General features: G+C 35.4%; 1 protein-coding gene and 2 pseudogenes across 1 annotated transcript; 2 read left to right on the top strand and 1 right to left on the bottom strand.

Annotated features, from left to right (window-relative positions):
• Positions 1 to 95: 95 nt before the first annotated feature.
• Positions 96 to 3,413, top strand: LOC116141608 (annotated as a pseudogene).
• Positions 3,414 to 10,936: 7,523 nt separating this feature from the next.
• LOC116141609 lies at positions 10,937 to 13,737 on the top strand (annotated as a pseudogene).
• Positions 13,738 to 14,017: 280 nt separating this feature from the next.
• Positions 14,018 to 16,872, bottom strand: LOC116141610 (protein MRG2-like). Its single transcript, XM_031427086.1, has 8 exons — positions 16,844 to 16,872; positions 16,596 to 16,647; positions 16,457 to 16,528; positions 16,140 to 16,244; positions 15,417 to 15,496; positions 15,085 to 15,254; positions 14,738 to 14,822; positions 14,018 to 14,111 (listed from the first exon to the last, which is right to left on the bottom strand). The coding sequence occupies exons 1-8, from the start codon at positions 16,870 to 16,872 to the stop codon at positions 14,018 to 14,020; spliced, it is 687 nt and encodes a 228-aa protein (XP_031282946.1).

A 16,872-nucleotide genomic window follows, 5' to 3' on the forward strand; every position in this document is an offset into this window, starting at 1 on the left:
GGAAGTGGCGTTACTCTTACTTATAAGCGGATATTCCAAAGTAAAATCTAAAAAAATAAAATAAAATAATGTGATAGTAAATAGTTTATGAAATTATGACAGATGCTCAGGGGTTCAGGATTGCGGGTGGGTTAGCTGGCCATGGTATTGGTATTTGGTAACATTGGGGTTTTAATTAACTAGTTCCTACACATACAGTATTTTGAAACACGTGGCACGTTATAATTACGCGACAACTCGCACTTTATTGTTGAATGAATCCAACGGACTACATCAAGCAACCATAATAAATCAGTTCAAAAATTACATTCTTTTTTAAATATAATAAAAATAATAATTATGAAATTTCAAAATTTCAAAATTTAATAATGATACACGTTTTCGAATGATATATCATCTCCTTTAAATATGGTATTTTTATAACTGAGATACTGATTATATTTCGTAGCACTATACTTTAGGATTTAGTATTAATATCACATGCCATTAATGATTTATAAACTTAAGATCCTATAAAACTTGTTTGTATACATTAATTCATACAAGAGTAAACAATTTTTTTTCCACCCAAGTAATGGTTTAACGAAATTTTTTCACCTTCAGACTTTTAAAGTATCACTTTATTATCTAAATTTATATTCTGTTTCCAATTTTAATATCGTTATAACCCTACATCATTACTACCCTCTTTTCCGATCATCACTCACCAAAACCTTTCAAACCTAACTCTCGCCAACCTTGTCAATCGCCGGCAATCGAGCTACTAGGGTTTGTACAGTTGCCCCTCCCTAGTTAAATTCTGATTAATCACATCCATCAAAATCAAACCTTCCACCACTAAAAGACTCATCGGTGTCCCCTCTTTAAAAGTCTCAATAGCTTGGAACGAATTTGCTCTTTATTTATCATTAGAATATAAATTTGAGTAATAAAATGGTATTTCAAAAATCTGTAGGTGGAAAAGTGTCATTAAACCATTATTTGGGTGGGAAAAAGTTGTTAACTCTTGGTACAATCAATGTTGTTTATATCTGTTTCAATGAATTTATTTTATATAAGTTTGTATGAGTAATATATTGCCCATGAATAGATAAAGCAATATAAAGATGTTGATAGAAGATTTGATATGATACGATGAGATTAAAATTCTGGATTTATTTTTGCAAAATTAAGACATGTTGTTAATGAGCAAACAATAAGCACCTTGATCCCACATAATCTAAGGGTCCGTTTGAGAGTTTTATGGTAGTGATTACGAAGGTAAATCACTGTAGTGATTTTGAGGGGTTTTTAGTAGTGGTTTTTAAAACATCTAACCTGTGCTTGGGAGTTTATTTTCCAACGGTTCCGATAGTTTTTTAAAATGATAAATTTACATATATGTCTATAAAAATACTTCAACTTTAACCAGTACTTGGGAGTTTTGTTTTTCAATTATAAGGTAAGAGTTTTTTATTTGTTTTTTACTCATTAATATTTTATAACTTCAAATGTGATAAAGTCTCTCCATCTTTCTTTGTCATTTTTTGCAGCATCTGAAATGATTGAAAAATTGTAACTTTACTTCTCCAAGAAAGCATCTAGAAATGAGATTTTAATATATTTTTTTTTATTGCTTAAACTTATTTTATATTTAATATAGTTGGAGACACGTATAATATAGTTAAATTTTGTTTTCTTTGGATATAATTGGGATAGTTTTGTATTAGATAGGATATTTGTGGAATAATATTTTAAAACCAACCAAAACACCATAATTTAAGGTGTTTCATAAACCCCAAAAAAATATGTTACACTGGTTCTGGGGGTTTTTGAGCCCGTTAAAACCAATACTTAAAAAATCTGACAAGTAATAATTTTAGAACACCTCAAAACTAATTTAATTAAAAACCCTTCAAAACTGTAGAAAAAAAAAACTTTCAAGCAGACTCTAAAACACTAAACAAAGCAATGGGATTTGAGTGATAGTCGTAAACTAATAGCCTCCCCTTTTTAGAGTTTAGACACACTAGGACAAACCCAAGGGACAAGGCAAGGCAAAGGCTAAGAAAAGCAAAAGGAAATTGCATAAAGCATGAAGCCACCTTAGACTAATACTTTGTTACTTATAAAAAAAAATGATGACCCTGGATTCAAAATAAAAACCCCACAGACTGGTCTCATGGTTGCCAGCCTGAATCGCAGATCTATTGAACCATACGGAGGTCGGTTTCCTCCCTCTCTCACATGTTGATTTTTATGGCTATGATATTGATATATCCAAATTGAAGATTGTAAAGACGAATGCTTGCAATCGTGTGACTGCAAGGGCTTCATGCTCGGTTTGGAAACGGTGTGTACAAATGTTATCCCAAATTTCTCTTGGTTAATGGACACCGTTAGCAGAATTTTGAAGGGTCACGTACGTCAAACGGGCTAAAGCTAGAATTTCAATATCAAAAACATGACACATCCAAGAAAACGTATTTGATATGCCCAAGGGTACGTCTTACTGAGTTGAAACAATGTACAAAAGACCCAAAGAAAAGATCATTGAGTTTGTTGATCTGGTTCGCCTGTGGGTTGGGGGAGTGGAAATAACCTGCACTTTGGTGTGGTGTTTCCTGGTGGAGGTGATGGAGATTGAATGCAACCATTCAAGGATATATTATCGCTGCAACTGGATTTAGAAAATTTTCTTACATTGAGCTTAAAAAAGGCCACACTGAACTTCAGTGAAGAGATTGGAAGAGGTGCAGCAGGTACTGTGTACAAAGGGACCTTGTCTGATGGACGAGATCGCAGCAATCAAGCGACTCAATGAAGCAAACCAAGGAGAAGCTGAATTTTAGCAGAAGTAAGTACATAGGAAGCTTAATCACATGAATTTGATAGAGATGTGGGGATATTGTGCAGAGGGAAAGCACAGCTTTGGTTACGAGCATATGAAGCATGGATCTTTAGCAGAAAATCTTTCCTCCAAAGACTAAATGGGAGAACGGTCGAAATTGCAGTGGGCGCTGCGAAAGGTTTGTCATATTTGCATGAAGAATGCTAGAGTGGACCTACACTGTGACATAAAGCCGCAGAACATTCTGCTAGACTCCGATTACCAACCGAAGGTGGCAGATTTGGTTGTCTAAGCTGTTGAATAGGACTGGGCTCAACAACTCAAGCTTTTCAAGAATAAGAAGAACCAGAGGTTACATGGCCCCTGCGTGAGTTTAACATTCCCATAGCCTCAAAAGTTGATGTTTACAGCTATGGGACAGTTGTTTTGGAGATGGTAACCAGAAAGAGTGCAACAGGTATGCCAACCTTCGACAATGAGAGGTGACAGGTGATGGAAGATGGTTAAATGGGTGAGGGAGAGATGAATGCGACTAGTGCTGGAGATCTTGGATGAAGATATTGTAGACCCCTTGTTGGGGTGATATCAGTAACGGATCCAGAAATTTCTGTTAGGGTGGGTCAAAATAAAAATTATTATAATTACTATTTTTGTCCGTTAATTTTTTTTTTAGGGTAGGTCAAAATATATAAATTTACATATTAATATTAAAAAAAAAAAAATTTGAGGTGGAACAGTGGTGGATCCGCACGGGTGTGATTACAACGCAAAAAAGATGGAGCGGCTGGTTAGAGGGGCTTGAATTGTTGGAAGAAGAAAAGATGCAAGACCTACCATGAGTCAAGTGGTAGAGATGCTTGTGCGTAGCGAGGATGAGTAATAAGCTGCTTGTTACCCAATTATGAAGTCTCCATGTATCGCAACTTTTCTCCAAGGTTTCTGGTTTCCGTATCCCACTAAGCTTATGATGTTTCAGAATTAATGAATATATATTATCGTATACGTACTCTGTGGCAAATCAAAAGTATTGTACAAAAAAATTTTAAATAAAGATTGGTTCCGATTCTGGGTTTAATTGTGTGGCATTATAAAGCTCTTCACTCGATATAACTTTTCAAGGACAGCTACTTGGATTTTCCTCCTATGATATTACATATACATACCATTGAGCAGAAAGATATAATCATGTTAAGTTATCAACTTGTTTTGAAGACATGCAACAGAAGTTATCAAGTTTCTAAGCTTTCTAGCCAAAAATAATAAAGGAGATACAGAAGGCAAGAAATATCTACCAACAACAGGTATTCCTGGTGTTATGTACAAAATGACGTCCACATGTTACTAAGCTCAGTCATCTTCCTTTCCGTTGGTACTCGTTTCAATATCTTCCGCAATGTGGTAAGTTGAAAGGAAAAAGGAAATCTGCTTTTGCAGGAACCTGCATGAAAAAATAACTGACCTGTCAACCAGCATAAGAAAATGACAAATAGTAATCTTCTGGGAAAAGGAAAAGAGAAAATTATGATGATTGCAAGTAAATCCAAACATTTTCCAAAAAATCCTCCCACAGACGTAGTAGAAATCTATATTTTTCACTCCAAGAATTGCTGAAGTTTTTCTCAAAGAGTGCAACATTTTGGTTTACAAAACATGACACGAGTAGAGTTTGTAAAATTTGTAGAGCTTAGTTGAACTAACTTTCTGTACCAACCAGCACATAGGTACAGTCACCAGCTTCCAAATTCATTATTACTCCAGTGATGCAAAAGTTTTTACAGATATCCCACGCATTGAAGACCATCCAAAGGTCAAAGTGATATAAGCCATCCAACTCTTAGCAATAGCCACCATCCAGTAGTTATACATCATATACATATATAGGTATATCTTGTCATCAGAAACTGACTCTAGTTGAAAGATAAAATTATAATTGCCTAGAAACAAAAAAAGAAAAAAAAAAAAGGATTTAAAAACAACCAATGCAGTGAATAAAAACACAGCTTCCTCAAGATTTAAATTTAATCATAAAATGATGAGAGCTCATACTCGAGGAAGTCAGTAACATTTGCTGCAACTTTGTCGATGTTTCCTCTTAAATTTTGCACGGACCAATAACTCTGGCAATTTAACTACAAATGACAGATACAGTAAACTAACAGCAGCTAATTAAGATTGTTAGAACTTTTAAGACAAAGACGCAATAAATCATCATCCCAAAGAGAAGTACATGAAGACCAAAAATTGAAATGTAGATCTTTATGTCAAAAATTTTGACGAGTTAAAAATGCAATAACAACAACACTATCATGCTTTATATAGTGAACACATGAAGTGGTACATGTTTCTCGACACATTGACTTTGTCTATCAAGGACGAGCTTACCAAAGGCGTAATAGATGCCAGCACCATATATAGTTGAGGGAGCAACCATAACTGCCATGGTGTCTTCATATTCTTGGCGCTCACTTTGTACAGAAGCATTATGGCAAAGCTTTGTCAAAGAAAGAAAGTAATCCGTTTATCATTTCCCTAGTTGAATCAGCTATCCTACACGAGGAAGATTTAATTTTCGCTTATGTATCGGAATTGTTGATTAGAAAGAAAACTGCCCTGCAAAACCAGTAAGCCTAACTATAACAATTCAAAAATTGCATGAGTAGAAGGAAGAGATCAAAAGGACCCAAATAGTCAGATATTGAACTACAACCCATCCTTCTCCAACTATAATAATGATATTTCTCCAAATGTCACCACAGTCGGGGTGCATGGAAGTTTAACAAGCTGCAAGAAAGGTCATATAACAAATACCTACCATGTTATGCATGACACTGAAAGTAATGATGAATGTTAGATACAGTATACCGTATAATCATTTAAAAAAAAAAACTAGATCAACTTAGTTGCTCAAGTCTATTTTAACAGGTGGAGGCAGCAAATGAATGACATTACTGTGTATACTTTATTGACAGCATAATTAACCAATGCCATCTAATAATGAAATGGTAGTTAAATTAAGTCATTTATCTTGATAGCAACAGATGGTAGACCACCCAACAACAGTAACTAATTAAATCCAAAGGGATAAAATCTCGCCAGAAAATGCACCAACGCATTCCTACTATTGCATTTACTCATGTAATTAAATGCCTACAAATATAAGAAACATTTAAGAGTCAGTAGGCTTTATATGCCATGGGTTCAAAAAATTAAAGCAAATTACTTGTCATACCAAAAATTACGAATTAAAAAATTTAGTAAAAAAAATGGAGAGTAGATACATGAAGGGGAAACAGCAAAAGGCTCAAGAGAACAAGAAAATCTATACAAGTACTATATAACCTTAGTCTAGAATGCACATCTTTCATTATCAAATTAAAAAAGGTATTATGACAGGGACAGAATATAACTACCTTGCCCAGATGTGTAATTAATCCACAATCATCAAGTAGTTGCTTCGCAGAGTTGGGGAATTTGGAGGTTCACAAAATTTTCCATTGGGATGTGGTCCTTTTCCTACCAATTGAAAAGCATGGGCTTAGGAAGTAGATACAAAAACGATTGATGGATAACATTAAGCTGACTGGAACACAACTGAATAATTATCAGTTGAACGGACCATAGAAATTAGGAATGGATTATCAGTTGAACAGATCCATAGAAATTAGGTATGCATGCATCAGCAAATGAAAGTTAATTAGGCAGATGTACACCAGAGCATACCTTATCAAGACAGTCATTCTTTCGTTTTCTGCCTTGCAACCGCATATAGCCAGAACAGCTTAGAGGAGATCTAATTTCAAGAATAATATCTCTGCTCCAAGGAACTCCAAAGACATATGAAAGCAAAATTCTTACAGAACCAGGTTTGCCCAGTCGTACACAGTAAAAGGTCACGATAATATTGCCTAGTTCCGTAAGAGCACTCAAACACAAAGCAATGTTGCATTTGAGGGGTCTCCTTTTGGTTGAAGGAAAAATGATTGTGTTTGCCTGTTTCTCAATAAGTCATTCTCTTTCTATTAACATCAGATATATCTAGAAAACCAAGGAAAATGTCCAAGAATACAGCCACAACTAGATGTCACTTCACACCAGAAACAGGGAATGCATGCAGAAGACATTATTCTTTTTAATTCACCTTCAGTCCACTTCAGAGAGTTATGGTAACAGTTTAGTTTCTTTTCCCTTGTCTGTAAGGACAAAACTTATGATCCATCAATTATAATGCTTAACCCCAACTAAATGTAGGCATGTGATAATATGCTAACATTCCTGCTCTATGCAGGAGATAGATCCAGTTTATTGCTCATATTTAAACAAAGGAAAAGTTAGAGTACTACATGCAAGAAATTACTCTATAAAAGAAGATGAAAAAGCTTAACCCATAATTACACAGATTCAAGTTTAGGAAACAGATAAACATGAGATTAAACTAACCATCAGTACTTCTTGGTTTCATCAGTGATGCATGCCCTAGCTTTAAATTCTTTGATTCAATTGTTTTGTTGGTGGCCAGCTGCCTTTGGACATTCATCTGAAAGTTTCAGCAGACGATCCAAACTGACCCATTCATCCAGCTGTTGAAGAAAAAAGTTCAAGAGACTAAAGCTTTGACAGTTTGTTATTAGTACAGTGAATCATAAATAAATGGAAAAAGCTTAAGTATGCAACTTAAAAGATTAAAAAAAAAAAAAAAAAATTCTTCATCTAGTATATTTGTTATAGAAAATTAACACTTTCTACAAAATTGTATTTGGCGAAAATAAAATTAAAATTTCCAAAAAAAAAAATCACAACAGCTATTGCATTAGTGGTGTTATAAAGCTGTAAACTAAATTAAATGCAACAAGTCTTAGAACTAATTCAACATATCTTCAAGGTCTAACAATTTAACAATCTGAAGTTAAAATAAACCTTTTTTTCCGTCAAATACAATTATAAGATCTAAGAAACCACCTGCATTTGTCCTGAACAAATTATAATTCATAATTCTTCAACAATCTGTCATTAGTTATATAGACAGACAGATGTAATCACTGTTATTCACCCCTGCAAAACAGAGAAAAGATTATGCAATCAAGACACTTAACAATAATATTCCTGTTCCTTCACAAACCAAGCAACTACAAACATTAAAATTTAACACACCCAAGACCATACTTACAAGGTAATGAACAAAAATGTAGTGCCCTTCTTCCGGTAATGGACTTTTCACCTTAGAATTAAAAACAGACTATTATTGTCAGAACAAAAAATAATCCTTAAAAAAGAAATGGTAGACTCTATAAATGCTGCAAGCAATTTCAAAGTCTATGAAATGATTATCTTCAATTGGTCGAATTATTTACATAAAACTAGGTTCCGTTGATTCAAACAAACGATATAAACAATTTCCACATTTTCACTCCCTTACAACAATGAGAAAGAAAAGAAAGTGACAGAGCACCTTGGCATCGTAAACGTGTTTGCAATGAAAGCGAGGACCTTTTCATTTTCTTCAAACAGGGAGTAGAGTCGTCGTGTGTTTTGTTTTCCCGGTGTCCGCGTCCATCTTCGTTGCATCATAGACTCGTGGCAGAACGTTATTTAGCTCCGTGTTTGAGCTTCCCATTTTCAGCTGACTTGTTTTTATTTCAGCTTTTGTAGCACCAAACATGATTACTTGAAAGCGGATATGCCAAAGTAAAATCTAAAAAATAAAATAAAATAATGTGATAGTAAATAGTTTATGAAATATGAAAGATGTTCAGGGGTTCAGGGGTTCAGGATAGGCGGGGTTAGTCAAGTTGGCATGGACATGGTATTGGTAACATTGGGATTTTAATTCAAGCCGAATGACTACACCAACCCAAGGTTTGGCGAAACGATTCGTACCTAAAGGATTAAAAATGATAAACAGGTATCTTCTGTATGTATTATTAGTAATTTTGTTTTGAATGGTGAAAAGACTAGAATATCTTTTGAGAAATATTCATTTATTTTAATTATTTTTAGACCCTTTAAGTTTTTAATTTCATTAAATATCTCCAGAAAAGGTTTAAAAATTAATAAAAATACCCCCATCCACCCATACTTGCCAGATTCCTGCAGCCACCATTGGTGGTAGCGGAATTCGTCACAACGGTCTATCACCATCGAAAATGATCGGTAATTCACTGATCTGGCCTTTTCCGACCAGATCCACAGTGGATTAGCCGAAAAATCCCAAATTTGATTGAAAAGGCCAGATTTGGCCGAAAAGCGATGGACGACCAACGAAATGGCCATCGTTGACAGACAACGACGGTAAATCTGGCTGTAGACTAGCATTTTTCCGGCCAAATCCACCATATCAACGCCCTACCAACAGATCCGACCGTATGTAGTGTAACGCAATTTTTCGGCTAGATTCTGGCGGTGGTGGTCAGAATCTGGCACTGCGGGTGGTTGGGGTGTTTTTCTCATTTTACAAAATTTTATATATGGGGTATTTAGTTAAATTAGCAAACCTAAGGGGGGTTTTTAAAAATTTTAAATTTATAAAAAACTAAAATATTAATTTTCAAGGGCATTCTAGTCTTTTCACTATTAACAAACAGAAATCACTAACAAGTAACAAAATTGGGCTTCCCTCCTCATTGTCAGTGTCACTCATGGTTTTGGATTGAATTTGGTGTCAAAGTTTGCAGTTTCGATCGGAAATGTGGACTGTATCGCCGGAAATGGCACAGATTTCGTTTACTGTTAAGGAAATCGATTTTAGGGTTCAACAAATCGATCAAAAATTGTGACTATATCACCGAAAATCGCGCTTGTTTTCGGTTTAGAGTTCAAGAAATTGATTTGGGGTTCAAATTTGCAGGTGTTCGATCGGAAAAATCGCGTCTCCCTTTCGTTCAAGAAATCGTTTTTTGAACTGATGAATTTCGATTAAGCGAGGTGAATAGTTTGTGGGGCTTGTTTTGTGAAATTTCAAATTTTAAAAACTTTCATTATTTCTTATTCGGCCCACATATATTTTAACCTTTTCATTTTAACCCATTTTACGTGTTTAATTAATCCTAACTATGCCACGTCATCTTCTCTAAATTAAAAAAAAATGATAAACAGTTTTAAGGCCATTTTCTTAAATCCAAACTTGGGATGACCGGACAGCTAAATTTTCTCAATAAACCTTAGAAAATAACCGTACCCGTTATGTCTTAGGGTGATGCGATAACTCTTAAACGGCTCAGAGCTTTTTTAAACTCTAATGGGTTGATGCTGACATCGGTTAGATTTGTTAGGCACAACACCATAGAATAATTATGTCTCGATTGACTTGGTTGACAAATAAACCTTAGAAAATATAGAATATTTGTTTCGAGCAATCATGCAATGCAACTTCTTGGCCTGGACCTGCCCTCATAGCCTTTCATACTCTTCAATTAATGGAATGGACTACAATTTTGGAATCGACGGTAAAGTTGAAATGGGATCACTTTCGTCTAATTTTTTCCATGCTACCCATCGACTTACACTTCCCGTGACCTCAAAGAGTTTATTAGCATCCTACTATACGTATAGTACGATAACACTCGATATGAATCACTAACATATTATAGAGTGTATTTTAAATCTTTTAATATATTGATATATATTTTATAATATAATACATATCCTTAAAAATATTAATATAACTTTATTAATTTAGGTTAAAGGCTCAAAAATTTTTTGGATTAAATTCGAATCACCCAACCCAGTTTACTAAAACCTGCTTAAATTTATCCATTTTATATGAAAAAAGTGAAGAGGAACATGCATTATCCATTTTACATGATAATAATAATACAAGTAGAGATATAGATATTAACATTAATCTTAAAAATAATATTAATAGTTGAAAGGAAATGATATAAATTCTTAATTTTGTTATTAATTTTAATTACGTAATATCATAATTTAAAGCAAATAATATAATAAAATTCTTTAATTAATTATTGGAATGATATTAATTTTTAAAAAAAATTTATTATTTTAAAAATTATATATTTTGCTATATATACTATTCAAAAAATTAGATTTTTGACAAACAACGCCCATGTCAAAACACTGAATATTAGACTTTCTGGCTTTCACATTCGAGCTATGGAGATTATTAATATGCTTCCCATAGAACAGGCAGGGCACCCCATTCCACTTATGGATATCTCAATTTTCTTCTTTCTTCTGTTTCTCCTGCAAACTCCTCTAAATTCATCTGCAACATTTCAAGTTCTTGAAGAAGGCTCATCATTATCTGTGGACAATTCAAACGACTATTTGATTTCAGCAAATGGTGTTTACTCTGCGGGGTTTTTCAACGTTGGCGACAATGCTTTCTGCTTTGCAGTTTGGTTCATCAGTTCCTCGCGTCCCGTTGCGGCTTGGATAGCTAACCGCGATAAACCAGTTAATGGAAAAGGCTCAAAGCTTTCAGTTTTGAGAAACGGGGATCTTTTCTTAACTGATGCAGGTGGAATCCCTATTTGGAACTCCAAAACCAACTCAACTTCTCCGGTTAATCTTGTGCTTTTAGACACTGGCAATCTTGTGCTCCGGAATTCGGAGACTGTTACCCTCTGGCAGAGCTTTGATTCACAAACAGATACTCTTCTTCCTGAGCAACCACTCACCAAAGACACACAACTTGTCTCTTCAAGAAGCGAAGGAAACTTTTCTTCGGGCTTTTACAAGTTGTATTTTGACAATGACAATGTTCTCCGTCTTCTTTATAATGGTCCTGAGATATCCAGTGTGTATTGGCCAGACCCAGCGCTGATAACCTGGGAAGCAGGCAGGACAACATACAACAACAGTCGAATAGCAATATTCAACAATCTAGGCAGCTTCGAATCATCAGATGAACTTTCTTTCAAGGCAGCTGATTCTGGCATGGGACCCCAAAGAAGACTGAAACTTGATTTTGATGGAAATGTTCGAATGTACACCCTACAAGAGGCCACTGGGACTTGGAGTGTTTCCTGGCAAGCCATTTCTCAACCATGCATGATCCATGGCATCTGTGGACCAAACAGTCTTTGCAGTTATTCTCCTGAATCTGGTCGGATATGCTCTTGCTTACCTGGATTCAAAATTAAAAACCCCACAGACTGGTCTCATGGTTGCCAGCCTGAATCGCAGATCTATTGCAACCATACGGAGGTCGGTTTCCTCCCTCTCTCACATGTTGATTTTTATGGCTATGATATTCGATATATTCCAAATTGAAGATTGTAAAGACGAATGCTTGCAATCGTGTGACTGCAAGGGCTTCATGCTCCGGTTTGGAAACGGTGTGTACAACTGTTATCCCAAATTTCTCTTGGTTAATGGACACCGTTAGCAGAATTTTGAAGGAGTCACGTACGTCAAACGGGCTAAAGCTAGAATTTCAATATCAAACAATGACACATCCAAGAAAACGTATTTGATATGCCCAAGGGTACGTCTTACTGAGCTTGAAACAATGTACAAAAGACCCAAAGAAAATGAATCATTGAGGTTGTTGATCTGGTTCGCCTGTGGTGTTGGGGGAGTGGAAATAACCTGCATCTTTTTGGTGTGGTGTTTCCTGCGTGGAGGTGATGGAGATTTCAATGCAACCATTCAAGGATATATTATCGCTGCAACTGGATTTAGAAAATTTTCTTACATTGAGCTTAAAAAGGCCACACTGAACTTCAGTGAAGAGATTGGAAGAGGTGCAGCAGGTACTGTGTACAAAGGGACCTTGTCTGATGGACGAGTCGCAGCAATCAAGCGACTCAATGAAGCAAACCAAGGAGAAGCTGAATTTCTAGCAGAAGTAAGTACCATAGGGAAGCTTAATCACATGAATTTGATAGAGATGTGGGGATATTGTGCAGAGGGAAAGCACAGGCTTTTGGTTTACGAGCATATGAAGCATGGATCTTTAGCAGAAAATCTTTCCTCCAAAGCACCTAAATGGGAGAAACGGTTCGAAATTGCAGTGGGCGCTGCGAAAGGTTTGTCATATTTGCATGAAGAATGCCTAGAGTGGATCCTACACTGTGACATAAAGCCGCAGAACATTCTGCTAGACTCCGATTACCAACCGAAGGTGGCAGATTTTGGTTTGTCTAAGCTGTTGAATAGGACTGGGCTCAACAACTCAAGCTTTTCAAGAATAAGAGGAACCAGAGGTTACATGGCCCCTGCGTGAGTATATAACATTCCCATAGCCTCAAAAGTTGATGTTTACAGCTATGGGACAGTTGTTTTGGAGATGGTAACCAGAAAGAGTGCAACAGGTATGCCAACCTTCGACAATGGAGAGGTGACAGGTGATGGAAGATTGGTTAAATGGGTGAGGGAGAAGATGAATGCGACTAGTGCTGGAGAATCTTGGATTGAAGATATTGTAGACCCCTTGTTGGGGTGATATCAGTAACGGATCCAGAAATTTCTGTTAGGGTGGGTCAAAATAAAAATTTATTATACATTACTATTTTTGTCCGTTAATTTTTTTTTTAGGGTAGGTCAAAATATATAAATTTACATATTAATATTAAAAAAAAAAAAATTTGAGGGTGGAACAGTGGCTGGATCCGCCACTGGGTGTGATTACAACGCAAAAAAGATGGAGCGGCTGGTTAGAGTGGCTTTGAATTGTTTGGAAGAAGACAAAGATGCAAGACCTACCATGAGTCAAGTGGTAGAGATGCTTGTGCGTAGCGAGGATGAGTAATAAGCTGCTTGTTACCCAATTATGAAGTCTCCAATGTTATCGCAACTTTTCTCCAAGGTTTCTGGTTTCTGTATCCCACTAAGCTTATGATGTTTCAGAATTAATGAATATATATTATCGTATACGTACTCTGTGGCAAATCAAAAGTATTTGTACAATAAAATTTTTAAATAAAGATTGGTTCCGATTCTGGGTTTAATTGTGTGGCATTATAAAGCTCTTCACTCGATAAACTTTTCAAGGACAGCTACTTGGATTTTCCTCCTATGATATTACTTATATACATACCATTGAGCAGAAAGATATAATCATGCTTAAGCTTATCAACTTGTTTTTGAAGACATGCAACAGAAGTTATCAAGTTTCTAAGCTTTCTAGCCAAAAATAATAAAGGAGATACAGAAGGCAAGAAAATATCTACCAACAACAGTTACTTCCCTGGTGTTATGTACAAAATGACGTCCACATGTTACCTAAGCTCAGTCATCTTCCTTTCCGTTGGTACTCGTTTCAATATCTTCCGCAATGTGGTAAGTTGAAAGGAAAAAGGAAATCTGGTTCTTTTGCAGGAACCTGCATGAAAAAATAACTGACCTGTCAACCAGCATAAGAAAATGACAAATAGTAATCTTCTGGGAAAAGGAAAAGAGAAAATTATTGATGATTGCAAGTAAATCCAAACTATTTTCCAAAAAATTCCTCCCACAGACGTAGTAGAAATCTATATTTTTCACTCCAAGAATTGCTGAAGTTTTTCTCAAAGAAGTGCAACATTTTTGGTTTACAAAACATGACACGAGTAGGATGTTTGTAAAATTTGTAGAGCTTAGTTGAACTAACTTTTCTGTACCAACCCAGCCACATAAGGTACAGTCACCAGCTTCCAAATTCATTATTACTCCAGTGATGCAAAAGTTTTTACAGATATCCACACGCATTGAAGACCATCCTAAAGTTCAAAGTGAATATAAGCAATCCAACTCTTTCAGCAATAGCCACCATCCAGTAGTTATACATCATATACATTATATAGGGTATATCTTGTCATCAGAAACTGACTCTAGTTGAAAGATAAAATTATAATTGCCTAGAAACAAAAAAAGAAAAAAAAAGGATTTAAAAACAACCAATGCAGTGAATAAAAACACAGCTTCCTCCAAGATTTAAAATTTAATCATAAAATGATTGAGAGCTCATACTCGAGGAAGTCCAGTAACATTTGCTGCAACTTTGTCGATGTTTCCTCTTTAATTTTTGCACGGACCAATAACTCTGGCAATTTAACTACAAATGACAGATTACAGTAAACTAACAGCAGCTAATTAAGATTGTTAGAACTTTTATATGACAAAGACGCAATAAATCATCTATCCCAAAGAGAAGTACATGAAGACCAAAAATTGAAATGTAGATCTTTATGTCAAAAATTCTTTGACGAGTTAAAAAATGCAATAACAACAACACTATCATTGCTTTATATAAGTGAACACATGAAGTGGTACATGTTTCTCGACACATTGACTTTGTCTATCAAGGACGAGCTTACCAAAGAGGCGTAATAGATGCTCAGCACCATATATAGTTGAGGGAGCAACCATAACTGCCATGGTGTCTTCATATTCTTGGCGCTCACTTTTGTACAGAAGCATTATTGGCAAAGCTTTGTCAAAGAAAGAACGTAATCCGTTTATCATTTCCCTAGTTGAATCAGCTATCCTACACGGAGGAAAGATTTAATTTTCGCTTATGTATCGGAATTGTTGATTAGAAAGAAAACTGCCCTGCAAAACCAGCTAAGCCTTAACTATAACAATTCAAAAATTGCATGAGTAGAAGGAAGAGATCAAAAGGACACAAATAGTCAGATATTGAACTTACAACCCATCCTTCTCCAACCTATAATAATGATATTTCTCCAAAATGTCATCCACAGTCGGGGTGCATGGAAGTTTAACAAGCTGCAAGAAAGGTCATATAATCAAATACCTACCATGTTATGCATGACACTGAAAGATAATGATGAATGTTAGATACAGGTATACCGTATAATCATTTAAAAAAAAACTAGATCAACTTAGTTGCTCAAGTCTATTTTAACAGGTGGAGGCAGCAAATGAATGACATTACTGTGTATACATTTATTGACAGCATAATTAACCAATGCCATCTAATAATTGAAATGGTAGTTAAATTAAGTCATTTATCTTTGATAGCAACAGATGGTAGACCACCCAACAACAGTAACTTATATTAAATCCAAAGGGGAATAAATCTCGCCAGAAAATGCACCAACGCATTCCTACTATTGCACTTTACTCATTGTAATTAAATGCCTACAAAATATAAGAACTATTTAAGAAGTCAGTAGGCTTTATATGCCATGGGTTCAAAAAATTAAAGCAAATTACTTGTCATACCAAAAATTACGAATTAAAAAATTTAGTAAAAAAAATGGAGAGTAGACATACATGAAGGGGAAACAGCAAAAGGCTCAAGAGAACAAGAAAATCTATACAAGTACTATATAACCTTTAGTCTAGAATGCACATCTTCTATTATCAAATATAACAAGGTATTATGACAGGGACAGAATATAACTACCTTGCCCAGATGTGTAATTAATCCACAATCATCAAGTAGTTGCTTCCGCAGAGTTGGCGGAATTTGGAGGTTCACAAAATTTTCCATTGGTATGTGGTCCTTTTCCTACCAATTGAAAAGCCATGGGCTTAGGAAGTAGATACAAAAACGATTGATGGATAACATTAAGCTGACTGGAACACAACTGAATGAATTATCAGTTGAACGGATCCATAGAAATTAGGGAATGAATTATCAGTTGAACAGATCCATAGAAATTAGGTATGCATGCATCAGCATAATGAAAGTTAATTAGGCAGATGTACACCAGAGCATACCTTATCAAGACAGTCATTCTTTCGTTTCTTGCCCCTTGCAACCGCATATAGCCAGAACAGCTTAGAGGAGATCTAATTTCAAGAATAATATCTCTGCTCCAAGGAACTCCAAAGACATTCATGAAAGCAAAATTCTTACAGAACCAGTTATTGCCTCAGTCGTACACAGTAAAAGGTCACGATAATATTGCCTAGTTCTCGTAAGAGCACATAACAGCTAAAAGCAATGTTGCATTTGAGGGGTCTCCTTTTTGGTTGAAGGAAAATGATTGCTTGTTTGCCTGTTTCTCAATAAGTCATGTCTTTTCTATTAACTTATCAGATATATCTAGAAAACCAAGGAAAATGTCCAAGGAATACAGCCACAACTAGAATGTCACTTCACACCAGAAACAGGGAATGCATGCAGAAGACAT

Source organism: Pistacia vera, unplaced genomic scaffold, assembly GCF_008641045.1.
Source record: "Pistacia vera cultivar Batoury unplaced genomic scaffold, PisVer_v2 Contig40, whole genome shotgun sequence".
In the NCBI taxonomy this organism is placed as follows: Eukaryota; Viridiplantae; Streptophyta; class Magnoliopsida; order Sapindales; family Anacardiaceae; genus Pistacia; species Pistacia vera.

Coding starts and splice junctions, on each gene's coding strand:
- LOC116141610 (XM_031427086.1), bottom strand. CDS start 16,872: ATGTCTTCTGCATGCATTCCCTGTTTCTG. Junction 16,245..16,456: donor AGAATGACTGTCTTGATAAG/GTATGCTCTGGT, acceptor TTCAATTGGTAG/GAAAAGGACCACATACCAAT. Junction 15,255..15,416: donor AGGTTGGAGAAGGATGGGTT/GTAAGTTCAATA, acceptor TCCTCCGTGTAG/GATAGCTGATTCAACTAGGG.